General features: G+C 40.0%; 1 protein-coding gene and 1 long non-coding RNA gene across 2 annotated transcripts; both read right to left on the reverse strand.

Moving 5' to 3' along the window:
• Positions 1–1,098: 1,098 nt before the first annotated feature.
• Positions 1,099–7,675, reverse strand: LOC118426926 (amine oxidase [flavin-containing] B-like). The gene is made up of 14 exons (XM_035836557.1): positions 7,521–7,675; positions 7,043–7,137; positions 6,727–6,864; positions 5,946–6,059; positions 5,436–5,527; positions 4,831–4,972; positions 4,302–4,451; positions 3,972–4,055; positions 3,620–3,695; positions 3,033–3,177; positions 2,683–2,740; positions 2,235–2,332; positions 1,451–1,562; positions 1,099–1,290 (listed from the first exon to the last, which is right to left on the reverse strand). Exons 1-14 carry the CDS (start codon positions 7,573–7,575, stop codon positions 1,099–1,101), a joined length of 1,551 nt encoding a protein of 516 aa, XP_035692450.1. The 5' UTR covers positions 7,576–7,675.
• Positions 7,676–11,431: 3,756 nt separating this feature from the next.
• On the reverse strand, positions 11,432–12,805 carry LOC118427430. The gene is made up of 4 exons (XR_004832517.1): positions 12,774–12,805; positions 12,341–12,480; positions 12,010–12,121; positions 11,432–11,845 (listed from the first exon to the last, which is right to left on the reverse strand). It is a non-coding gene; the product is annotated as an uncharacterized LOC118427430 (long non-coding RNA).
• Between the last annotated feature and the right edge of the window lie 342 nt (positions 12,806–13,147).

Raw genomic sequence — 13,147 nt, forward strand, 5'->3', positions numbered from 1 at the left:
ATAAATAGGCACGGTAATGTTTTACTCCGAATCTCATACGAATGACACTGGTATAAACCGCACACATTGTATTTAATTTAGACAAAAGCTCTCACAAAAATGTTGGGGAAATAAGACACAACACCATAAAAAGTGAAATGAATTGTATTTCATTTTCCACAGCATCTTAGTGTACACTATACTTGCACAATCTTTCTTCACCTGCTAGCTTTTTATAACGTCTCTAATTAGTTATAACAGTTACAGAAGCCAAATTTGACTGTAATGGATATGTGGGCAGTAGCCACTATAAAGAATAGCCTGATAGCAATAAGTGACAAATTCTTTCAGTACCCACTACATCTGAGTTATATCTGCATCTGAGTTATATTTATTCACATAAAATTACACACGTTAGCATTGGATACTGAAAGGTAAAAATAGATAAATTTGAAGATAAAATTTCATAGCATCATTGTACATGTATTCATATCATAATGATTTTCTCTCTTTTTTTGTTAACAGAAAAGAACCACCAATATTAATATTTACAAATGACTAAACACAGCTTTGGAGTACTATGGACCCATTTTTGCTTACCAAGCCAAATCCGATTTCCTGCAATACCATTCTATTCTGCTAGACGTTACTTTTATGATTAACATAATTAATGTCTTAATACTACATCAATTGCTTAAGATTAAAAGAGGTGAATATTGTTAAGATGAACATTTCTTAACATGAAAATTTTTCTGTATGAATCAGTATGATATCTGATATGGACAAAAGGTTTTAACCGTAGAAAACTGGAATGATAAAATGTGCCCCTAATAAAGCAATTGCCACATATTCCATCCGGCATTCCATCTCTTGCAGGATTTATTGGTTGCACAAAATTATGCACTTTCTTTCACACACATGTGTGTCATGTACATGTCGTGTGATGTGATAAGCCTTAAGGGGAACCCACTAAATTAATTTCATTGCACATGTCCAGTGCACATTGATTGTGTAGCTTATTTACATATTCATGTGCTATTACATGTAAAAAAATGAGACAGACTGTAGTACAACTCTTTCATGTCTAAATACTGGATACTGTTGTTTGTTTAACTCTCATTACACCAGATAGACACACAGTACAGCCACCAGCAGCACAACAAAGGCCAACAGGAAATACAGCAGCTGTGGAACGGACGGGAGGTATTTCTCCAGTGGATCGACTCTAACGGGGGTGGGCGGGACGTCAATGCTGGGAGGTTCCTCCTGCCAGATCTGGTCTGCAGATATCTTTCCCATGGCATGCAAAATCTGAAAGTACAAATCAACCCTTGGACTTTGTTCAATTGATCTATCAAGCTGATGAAACTATTTACAGATGTTTCCAGATGTTCTTGAAACATGAGTTGTGGTAAAATGAATCTAATTTTCATTGAAATCATAGAAGGGTGGCTGTTCTGAATGGCTTTACCTCTCTTGCAGCTCTTTCTCCAGCCTCCACAGCCCCATCCATGTACCCTCCCCACTTCACAGCAGTCTCTGAACCAGCAAAGTACACACAGCCAAAGGGCTTACGTAGCTCTCTGTAGAGTGAATGCATGAATGAATGATTGAATGAGTGAATAAATAAATGAATGGACGGATGAATGAACAAACGAATCGGTCAATAAATCATTGGGCAGCCCTACTAGCTGTTTGTAAGCAGCTGAACAAATAAGTAAGAAATAAATCATTGAATCAATCAATCAATGAATCTTGGCAGTAGTTAACATGCCTCTAGTCATAATTCTACATAGTACATGTTGCACACCTTTGGAATACTTAAGCTTGCAGTCTGTGATACATTTTGTACTCAGAAACTGGCTCAACAGAACACTGTTTATGCAAGTAATCACACAATAGCTCTCTATCAACATAGATCCTTTTAGAGAGAGAGATGACAGAGATGCTGATCACCATGAACTTGTGAGAGGAAAGGGTATATTATACATTTGTACATGTATATAATGCAAGTTCCAAGGTGACCTTTATCTGCGGGGTATCGTACATCCGTTGTTTTTTCAAAACAGGGTATTCAAGGATATCAATATCAATTTGACCAACTGTGGTTTCAAATTGCAATATTTTCAAAATGCTGCAATTTAAAACTACCATACGTCTACTTGATATCTGTAAATATAAGTACCCTGTTTTGAAAAACAACGGAAATAGGTTACCCTACGGCTACGTATAAAGGTGAACTAGCATTACACTACCTGCCAAAGCTGGTCAGCACTCCAGGTCCTAAAGTAGCGACATAGCAGCCCCCGGAAAAGGTTTCCGCCATCCAGTTCTGTTCTACATAGTTCACAGGCTGAAGGGAAATTACACACTGTTATTGCACTCAATTTTTATTTTAACATATTATTAAGTTCTTTGAGATATGAGGCTTCACATCACTACTCCTTGCCAATGTGAAGGAACTTCAGTAAGACTTAGTGATTTACAAAAAGCCCACATCCTTGGCTGTCATTCAATTTTTCATATTGTAGCCTGTTTTCTCAAAAGTTTGGTAAACATTGAAAATCATTGTTTACTCAAAATAAAAACTGACATCTGATATAATTTTATACATGTATTCCTATGCAAGTTGTTATTTCTAATCATCTAACACCTTCAATAGATTGTTGTAGAAGAATTCGAATGATGGGCTGTGTTACTCACATGAAGGAACTCTGGACACTGGAAAACTTCCGCATAGTGTTCAGACACTGCCTGTTTCCTAAAAACATGCAAGCCAATTATATATCAGAGTACCTATATTTGAATACATGTTTGTCATTACATCTGAATCAACGTATCAATTCTCTGATATCATCATTGATAATAGTAATGTTTTATGTGTCTTTTATTTTTGCAAGCCAGTGGCACATAAATGATTCAGGGATGTAGCTAATAGTATATAAACTGCAATATTCGTTTTGAATAACCTGTGCTACAAAATTTTTACAACACAACAAATCTACCTTGCAAAAATGAGTTTACAATACATTGGTAAACACTACTGGTAGTACCTTTGCTCAGTGGACATCTCACACAGTTCTCTGGCATGTGTAGACAAGATGAAACCCATGATTGCAGGATGGGTGCCGTCTGGTTTTGTGTCATCAAAGCATGCATTGATCGGCCCCTTGTCCGACATTGCTGAACCACAAAAACCTACAATGCGCAGATTCAATAATCACCAAGCAGATCCTAAATTGGTAGCATAAAATAGTATCAAAAGCTGCCAGAGGAGGGAAGCTGGTCTAGGAGTGTGGCCTAGGAGTGTGTTTTGCAACACCTCTTGGCTGGCTACACTGCCAGTTTGTTTTGGTACTATTTCATGCGATCGTAGGATCTGCTTGAAGATTACAGATTCAAAGGCTCTCATTGCATTTCCACAATGACAGGATGTCAGAGCTCTTTAGTTTTAGTGTCCTGAGGCTTATGCTTTCATTGGAAATGAAAGTTGCATCTTAGTTTTTTCCTTCATATTATGTAAGACTTGGACAACAATTGCAAGTACAAGCATGTTAGAATATGCAAAGTTAATTAACATTCAGTACATTCACTATGATTTCTTGCAAAATGTCTTGCTTTATAACTGAAAACTACCTACCTTTCTCCTTCCAGAATGCTGTTTTGTAGTATGTGATGGTTTTGATGATAGATCCCATGGGCATCCTCTGTACCATCTGGTATTGGCAGAAAGAACTACAATTATTCACTTTAAAGTATCAGAATATCCAAACTTTGAACTGACGATTTCCAGGGCCTTTGACAGACTTTTGGTATTCACATACAATATGAGAAATTGTTACATTTGCACATTTTCTAACATTATGACGGGCACCATTTTTCACGGTTTCTTATTTTCTTCTGCAAGCAAATGATAATTACTACAGCAACTACTTTTCTTGTTAAAAATATAGCTTTCGTTCCGGCTTATAAATAGCACAGAAGAAACTAACCTGTATTTTCAAGTCCGGAAGTGGAGGTTCAAATAGGATTCTGTGCAGAAGGGGTGGTGGTACAGCACTGATGACGTATTTGGCCTGAAAATGTGACAGGTAAATCAGTAAAACAAAAGAAAATTGCTGAAGCATTACTCAAAAATACTGTTTATTTACTGCATACTGGACACTTTTTATAGGTGACAGGAAGATTTAGTTACAATCATGTAGTTACCAGTACATGAATATTGCTATCTAAAAAAAGCGACTACTTAGATATGCAGTTATCTTTATGGCTCAGTGACAAAAGAGGCTGAAATAGCAGCAATCAAGATACCCATAACTTACTCTGTACTGCTGTCCACTGTGTGTGGTCACCATGGTAACTGTCTCCTCCTGTTCTATCCTCATGACAGGGCTGGACAGAACAACTCTGTTTCCAAGCAACGCTGCAATCTTCTCACTCACTTGCATAGAACCACCCACAAATTTGTTCTCCTGTATAAAGAACACCAAGATCAATATCGCCAAGATCAATTATTTAAATTTTACAATTTGTTGTTAAATTTCAGAAGATAGGCATGACACAAATTGCTTTACCTCACATATATTATATATACATCCAATTATAAGTATTTGTGGTGTATGTAGACTGATCCCATGTATCTCCATCAAAATGTGGAAAAACAAGATAAGCAAAGCAGGTAAAAACATTTCTACTAGGTTAAACAAATTTCAGCTTATGAGCTCATTTCAAGTAAAAAAATGATAATGCAAATATTTGACGGACATGCAGCAAATCTACCATTGGTCAAACTGCTAGGATCATCATCTATCATTGGTTGAACTGCTGCTTGTGATGGACAGTCTACTATACCTGAGCTCCATTAGTGGTGCTGAGCATTCTCCTGAGGCCCTGCCCAGAAGCCAGGTAGGTCAGGAAGAACAGGAACGAGATCTCGTGGGGCTCACAGCAGTAGATGGCAGCCACAATCAGACCTACCAGGGTCCTGGCTCGGCTGTGAATAGCGTCAAAGTTGTCACAATGATCTGATCTTTTGAAAGTCTCAAAAATTCCTTCAAACAGTGATCAGAACTTTATGGAATTACAGCTAAGAGAAGCTCCTGAGTCATCATCTTTGAGCAACATACAAATTCAAGCAAGTCATTAAACACTTTTTAACAGCACAACAGACAATAAAAGGAACAGTTAGTTAGTGATGTTAGCTAGTTGGTGAGTGAGTGAGTCAGTGAGTGAGAATATGAGTGAGAATATGAGTGAGAATATGAGTGAGAATATGAGTGAGAATATGAGTGAGAATATGAGTGAGAATATGAGTGAGTCAGCAAGTAAGCTCAAACATGTCTTCTTGGTAAGATTGTAAAGTAAAGGGTGATCCCCGAGCTCAGCCAACACAGGAAATATCATATCTAAATAAATAAAATCTTATATAATTTAGTAGAGTTGCTACGCATCAATACCTTGTCCAGCACTCCTTGTCCATGAACTCCTTGACTGTCATACTGTCCCATTCTTTAGCCCTTGGTGCTTTCCAGGGAGCGTCAGGTGGGACCTTGTATCATTCAAAACCGATTGTTACAATGTTGATCATGAGTGGTATACAACAGTTCATGTAGTTATAACCAATGGTTTATTGAGCAAAACTGCTGGAAAGTCCAGAAGTGGCTGCCGCCCAGCCAAAGCAAAGCCAAAGGAGTGTTTCCTGGACTTAACATCAAGTTAAAAGCAGAACAAGGCAATGAAAACAACTTAAATATAACATCAAAATGTTATGGGCTATGGGTTGATACATGTTTCAGCCTAGTCTAAAGTATATCAGTCACAATCAATTTTTGCATCAGAGTTTCGGGGATGATATTCGCTCAAGACAGTTGTTAAGTAACTTTTAGATATTTCTTTCTTTTCTACTCAACGTTCACCAGGAGATATCTAAGAAAGAAGAGTAATTCCTTATAAACAAATAAACAAACCTGTTTGGAGAAATCCTCTATTTTCAGCAAGCAGCTGTTTACATCAAAAAGGTCCAGTGGGTTGCTTGACAGGGACGAGGGGTCATCAGGGTTGCTAACAGCTCGCTGTACTCCCTAGAAGGATACAAAGTGGAATGGTAATAATTACACATCTTTGTGATAAGGATATCCTTACCACAAGGATGTGTCTTGAGCCCTATCCTACATCTTACATCTTCCCCAAGTTTAATACTGAGACCTTTAAGGGTAACGGGGCCATTTAACTCTCACAAACATGCAAATGAGTTACTTCTAATAATAAGACATCTTATCACAAAGATGATTGTGGACATCTCACTTCTTCCCCAACTTTATTACTGAGATCTTTACTAAGGGCCTCAATCGAGAGTCCTAATCCAATTGTCTTTATCTGGAAGACCACCTTTTCTTCGAGTCTGTCTAGTGATTCTAGTCTGTCTGTTCGAAACTTCATAATACTGTGGCTTGCATAACGTCCTTCCCAAAGTATTCTATGATTCTATGCTGTCCTGATGGACGTTAGCTTTGACTTTAGAGTAATATTGCATTAAAGTTCTAACATTGATAACTGAAATTCAAGTAATTTATTCATATATATGCAAAATAATGTTCATCCAAAGTCAGCTCCACTAAGTTTTTACTTATCCAATTCCAAGCCTGAGACAGAATAGGCCAATGAACTGGAGTCTGAAAATAGTAATGGGCACCAGGTCAGAGTAATACTCTGTGTATAATAAAATAAATACTGGAATATATAACATACCTTGAAGTAGCTCACTATTCTCTCCTTTTCATTGACCTTGTAGAGTTTCAAGTCCAGTTCCTTTGCAATGCGCAGGATTCTGTCCTGTGTGGGGCCCACATACGCTCCTCCCAAGTCAACATACCCATAACTGGGGTCCTGGAGAAGGAGTAGCGAAAAAAATGAGCTTCATATGAAATAGCTGAATTATCGATACTAGTAGTAGTACTAGTAATAGCATAAAATAGAATTTTCAGGGCCCAAGGCAGAGATGATTGACTTCTACCCTTCATTGCCTGTGTGATGTTCATGAACATGAACAGCTGTTTACACTCACCCTGGCAGTAAAGGTCCTTCCTCCAACCCTGTCCCTGGCCTCCAGAACTTGAACATCCAATCCAGTCTCATGGAGGAGCTTGGCAGCACACAAACCTGTCATGATTAAGTAAGAACAATTCTTAATACTGTAAAAGTAATATCAAAGCTCAAGTTGGTGTGAAATTAAAGCTTTAAAAAAATTGAATGCTATTATTATAGTATTAAAAAGGATCAAAGTTCAGGCCAATAATATTATGATGAAAATAATTGACACGGTCGCCATGGCGATGATTTTTACAGTCTTGTTACAGTTATAATTATCTAAATTTTAATCAACTTACTTTCCGGGTTGTTTAAGGACTCCACTACATAATGATAACGTAATATTTTGTATCATATTATATAGCACTGTCCGTGTTTATGAGTAAGTAAAACAAGGTCCGCCAAATCATTCAGCTGAGCGCCTCAGACTCCCTTGAAAATAGCGGCCTGCTCACCACTTATCCCTGCTCCGATGACGACGACATCCGTCTCGATAAGTTCCTTCACCATGCTAGCGTTAAAGTGGGCTAAGACGAAGCCAAATCTGGCTCAAACTCCTAACGTTTTAGACGAGTCGATCGTTCACTTCAGCGCCAGCTGACTGAGTGACTGTTGTATCCAACTTTCGTCAGTATCTAACTTTCGTAATATGCCGAATCCTGGATATCCAGGAATCGTCCTGAGCAGAAGGACGATTCCTGGATATCCAGAAATCGTCGCAAACAGGACGTTTCCTGGATAGACGACGGTGTTTATCCAGAACGTGTACGTGGGGGTGGAGCTTCCTGTTTTCGAGGGAGGAGACTATGCGGAGGGCGGGGGCATGTTGTTTTCGTCAGAAAGCCGCCATCTTTGTATCTCCCCGCAAGAAGATCGTGTAGTTTATTCTGCTGATCCTGGTGTTACAGAACTTAAACGAATGTTGATAATGATACTTTGATGTTTACATGTTACTTACGTATCAGGCCCAAAATGCTTTTTGCGTAATGAATTAACAAATGGCAGTCAAGATGGGATAAAGTTACTGTTGTTTTCCGTATAGCGACACATTCACGGTAACGTGTTAATAGCATCCAGATGGCGTCTCTTTCTCACACAAGGCCTGGTCCACATCCTGGATATCAAGGAAACGGCTTGAACACGAGGACGCTTCCTGGATATCCAGAAAACGGCTTGAACAAGCTCAGGACGAATCCTGGATATCCAGAAAACGGCTTGAACAGACTCAGGACGAATCCTGGATATCCAGAAAACGGCTTGAACAGACTCAGGATGAATTCTGGATATCCAGAAAACGGCCTGAACAGAAGGACGATTCCTGGATATCCAGAAAACGGCCTGAACGCCTGACGAAAATAAGGAATTCTCCCGCCATTTTTGATTTGCGAGCAAGCGGTCACTGTGGGTCACGCACGCACCGCAATGGTAGATGGTATCCTGCACTGCGGGTGCCCCGTAATACTCTGAACGCATGTCTAAAGACAACCGTTGTCCACAACGATAGACAATAACAGTCGCACGACTATATTATGTGTTGTGTGTTTGAAGTTGTTTTTCGTGTAGCATCACATTCTATTTACGTGTTAGTAGCATCAAGGAGCTCAATATAAGCTCCTTGGTAGCATTCAGATGACGTCCTATCATGGGGAGGGCAGCGGTCACTTCCGGGTTTTAATCTCTCGCAACTTGAGTCTGTCGAGGTCTCACGAGGTCGACCCATATATGGAAACATGGGCGTGCATAATAATGTTTTCTGTACTGTCAATCACCATGATTGACGGCACCGGAAGTACGAATCCTGGATATCTAGTTTTCGTAAGGTTTTTGGACGATTCCTGGAGCCGCCGAAAAGTAGATGCGACAGTGACCTCCTGGTCGCACCGGATGAACTTTGACATTCAAAGTTTGAATACCCACAACTCTCCGCGCGGGACAGAACTTGGAGGTGACTAAATTTAGTACCTGAACTTTGCGTTCTGGCCAAAAAAGTGACTATCAACTAGGACGTCGACTGAATATACACAAAAAAGTAGTTTATATTTTTTTCAATCCAACATACGATAGGTTTTCGTCACGTTTCTTCTTCTTCTCCTGTCATACCTTCAAAGGGACCCATCTCAGAATGACCTGAAATCTGGCTGTGGCACAACAATGGAGTGGGCCAATACCCCCGTGCGTTTTTTTTTTTCTACCGTGTTGCCTCCGTTCAAGATAGGGTTGTTCTCTAAAATATTACATTACTTAAACAGCCACGGTGTGTGCATCAGCTCGCAACTACGTAACGTTACGAGCAGACTGAATGCCAAACTACATACGAATCTATATTCGGAGCTGCCCCCCTCCCCGGAGGAAAAAGATCGCCAATTAGAGAAAATATCGTCGCGTCTGATTATGGCGACAGTTATCTTAACTGGACTTTCGTCTTTCCAAATTCAGTGGGATAAAAGAAAGGAACACACGTGGTTTAAAACTGTTTATTAGTGACTGTCTATCAACAACTGCTATCAAATGAGTATAATGTTTCAGTGCTCAGATTGTAACATTTAAACTGCGTCGCACCAAAACTTAAAACCAATTGATCTAAACCACCAGAGTTTATTCAAGTAGCTGGGAATGACCTTTGCTCTCAAAGCCTAATACTATTTAGATATTTTGCTTCTACTCTGGCACAAGGTGGCCACTCTTGCACTGGAGTAGTCGTAAAATACACGAAATATAAAGGCTTCTAAAGTAGAGCAAAAGACGTCAAGCCACTCTTGTGCAAAGACCATAGGACAAGGAAAGTGTTTAGCACTATCACATAGAACAAATCTAACGACTACGCACAGTACAAATGTTACACATTAAATTTAGCTGATTATTAATTAGGTAATTACGCAAATAAACATCATGAAAGGTAAAAATCATTCTTTTCTAAAGTGTAAGATATGCTGGCGGAAAACATTCACTAATCTTGGTAAATCATTGACCTTTATCTAAATGTACTCCAACAGCTTTATTCTTCTAATGTACATATGACTTATCATTCCATATCATACATAAATGGAACCATATTTTTTATGACAATTTCAAAATATATAGAGCCTATTTCAGAAGAAGAATCTTGCTCTCAAAGCCCGTATTCTTGTATTTGGCAGCTATTCCAGGACAAGGTGGCCACTATTGTACTGGAATAGAAGCGAAATACACAATATACTGGCCAGGTGAGAGCAAAAGACTTGACTCTAGTCACTGAAGACCACTATCATTACTATATTTGTCTCTATATTGGAATAAAAATGACAACAACAAAAATGCCTTTATTTTATATAAGCCACATAGTAACCTAAAGTATACTATGATAGTATACTGCATTTAATTAGAGCAAAGGCTGCTAAGATACACGAATCACGAGCAGAATCTAATTTAAGTACGTTATTAAATGCTATACTAGTAAATATACTACATGTACATGTATAAGGTAAAAAGCATTGCACTGGCTATACTAAACTCATCGATCGACAGTCTCTAGTGAATGAGCTATGTACAAAATGTTCATAATTGCGGTAAAACTCTACACCTTGCAATTGCATCCTATATAAAAGCTATAAACAAGAACTTAATCGATCAAATGTTTTGGACACAAATGTTTAATGTTTCACCCCGAGGAATACCACTGGCAGGGTCATTATTAAAAATTAATTTTTAATGCCACATTCTGTAGCTGGAGCTGAATGCACAATCCCCTCTGTCCGACCTACGGCATTGTCGAAGGGAGAGTCGCGATAGCTTGGTTGGTCGCAAGATTCTCGGCCGCGTTTTCTTGACATCCTGAATAATATTTTTAGTGGTGGTTAGGACATTTTGAGAGCAGTGGCTTCTTCTGCACACAACACCTAAGCCAATTTCTGTAGTACACGGGCCCAATGCATGGCTGATTCAGTTCCTAAAACCATGAGGATAGCAGGATTGCATTCAGAGTTACTGCAAAGTTCATTCCTTCAAAGAACAGAAGTCCCTAGCCCTGTCAGTTCATGACGACTTAGGTTCTCCGTCCATCTGTCTTCCCTTCTGGCCCTGTGTATCATCTTGCTTCGGGACCCAAGATGACAACACATTAAGGCAATTAATGTAATGGTCCAGGTTCCCGACCCATAGACCACCACACAAAGCAGAAAAGACGACAGGTGGTAGAAGAACCCAAGCAGCCATAAACTAACAGAACAAGAAATTCCGTTTTCCAAAGGGCTGAATTTTGCAGTAACTCCGAACAAAATCCCAGCCATCGTCAAGGCCACAGAAACTAAATCAGCTACACACCGGGCCTGTACACCACAGAAACCGACTGAAGCACCGCATGGAAAAGGAGCCACCAATCACAAAATGCCTTAACCACCGACCAGAAAACATCACTCATGATGTTAACAAAACACATGGAAGCACCTTACCACCGACCAAGGAACCGTGTTTATCTCTGCCAACAATACTCCAGTTAGACAGGGAATCATAACTTCGGCCAGGCTACAAATGCACATCACAAAACATTTACATCATGGCACGTCACGGCAATCAAGTCCATTTCTTGTTTTCTTCATTTTACAACTCCAACAACGCTCTACCCGTCAGACGAATTTAGTCATACAAAGAAATATTCTCGGCTTCTACTGGCTTTTTTGGGCATAGTAATGGCGACCTTGCCACTCACGGCCATGGGCAGACTCTCGTCATAAACATCGCTGTGGTCGATAGATCTGGACCCGATGGTATCGATCCTGTAAGCCCTCCAAACCCTTCGCATCAGCTGCAACAAGCATAGAAGGTTCAATTGCTGTCCATTGTGGGAATGTGACATCTCTAGGAAGCGAAGAATGCGCCGATGACAAAAAATTCATGAAAACGCAATGTTAAGTAACCTCAAGGCCGGGGCATATATACGACTGACAACTAATTCTATTCACTATTCACCTTGTAATGTGCGGTGCGTGCACGTGTATGTCCTTCAGGTAATTGTAGAGATGGTTGACACAAGGCTGACCGCATTACTGTTCATCCAGTATGGGATGCTTTCACGCTCCAGCTGGTTGAAAACAAATGTTTAAAATGTACATACCCTATGTACATACCCAAAATTTAAAAAAAATCATAATCTTTGCTTCATGAAATCTGTTCTTATCTTAGTATTGACCTTTGAAATACGAAAATTCCCAGTAGATATAAAAACACAAAGTCGCTTTAATGTTCAGAGGCTGTTTAGATTACAGGCTCGAGTCTTGAGCAAGCGTTAATTTCGTCTCACCGTTTAAAACACCGCTGGTCCTCTGGTAGATAATCCTGGAGATTCTCTTGACGTGCGCCTCCCTGGATGTTGCGAAGCGCCTGACGAAGTTGTGGTGACGGTGGCGCCTGGTATGTTCCTTAAACCACGTCCAGACATTGCTGCAATATCAGTAGAAGAAAGACATTAATTAGCTGCCTACCCACTGGGGGTGAAACAAACACAGCTTCAACGGCTATCAAATGGCATGTGGAAATTTGACATGCATGGGCATTACTTCTGCTGTATATATAGAGACAAAGGGCGATTCTGTGCTAACAATGATATACGGATAAAATGGACGTGATCAAATTTTGTCATTGATAAAGATAGAAACAAAGTAACACGCTGCGAACCGAAGGCGTCGTACGGAAGGTTAAACAAGTTCTCCGCTCGACCATGCCGTCGGTCTCACCTTTACAAGCGGCGGATCTCCTCGTAGATCAGAGTTTCAAGGAGTCAGTTCTCGGCGTCTCCCTGGCTTGTCCTTGTGATGCTTGTGGCCGGGATGCAGTCGCGAAGGACGTTACGGTGACGTTTGGTGTTTCTTTCCCCAGCCCTTGCCTCCATTGCCGCGTCCAGATATTCCGGCCGTTACAGTGAGATGTCGATAGAAGAGGCAGAAGATGCAGTCCTCTCCTTGACGGTTGATGAGTCGACTGACAAGGCAAGCCACCCGTGCAGCTCAGGTGTATAATGGTCAACAGCTGCAAAGATGGTCTGTGATTGGTATATTTACGAATTCCTGCTGTCCTATTGGTCGGCAAAATGCATTCGTTTCATTGGTCG

Source organism: Branchiostoma floridae, chromosome 12 (assembly GCF_000003815.2).
Source record: "Branchiostoma floridae strain S238N-H82 chromosome 12, Bfl_VNyyK, whole genome shotgun sequence".
In the NCBI taxonomy this organism is placed as follows: Eukaryota; Metazoa; Chordata; class Leptocardii; order Amphioxiformes; family Branchiostomatidae; genus Branchiostoma; species Branchiostoma floridae.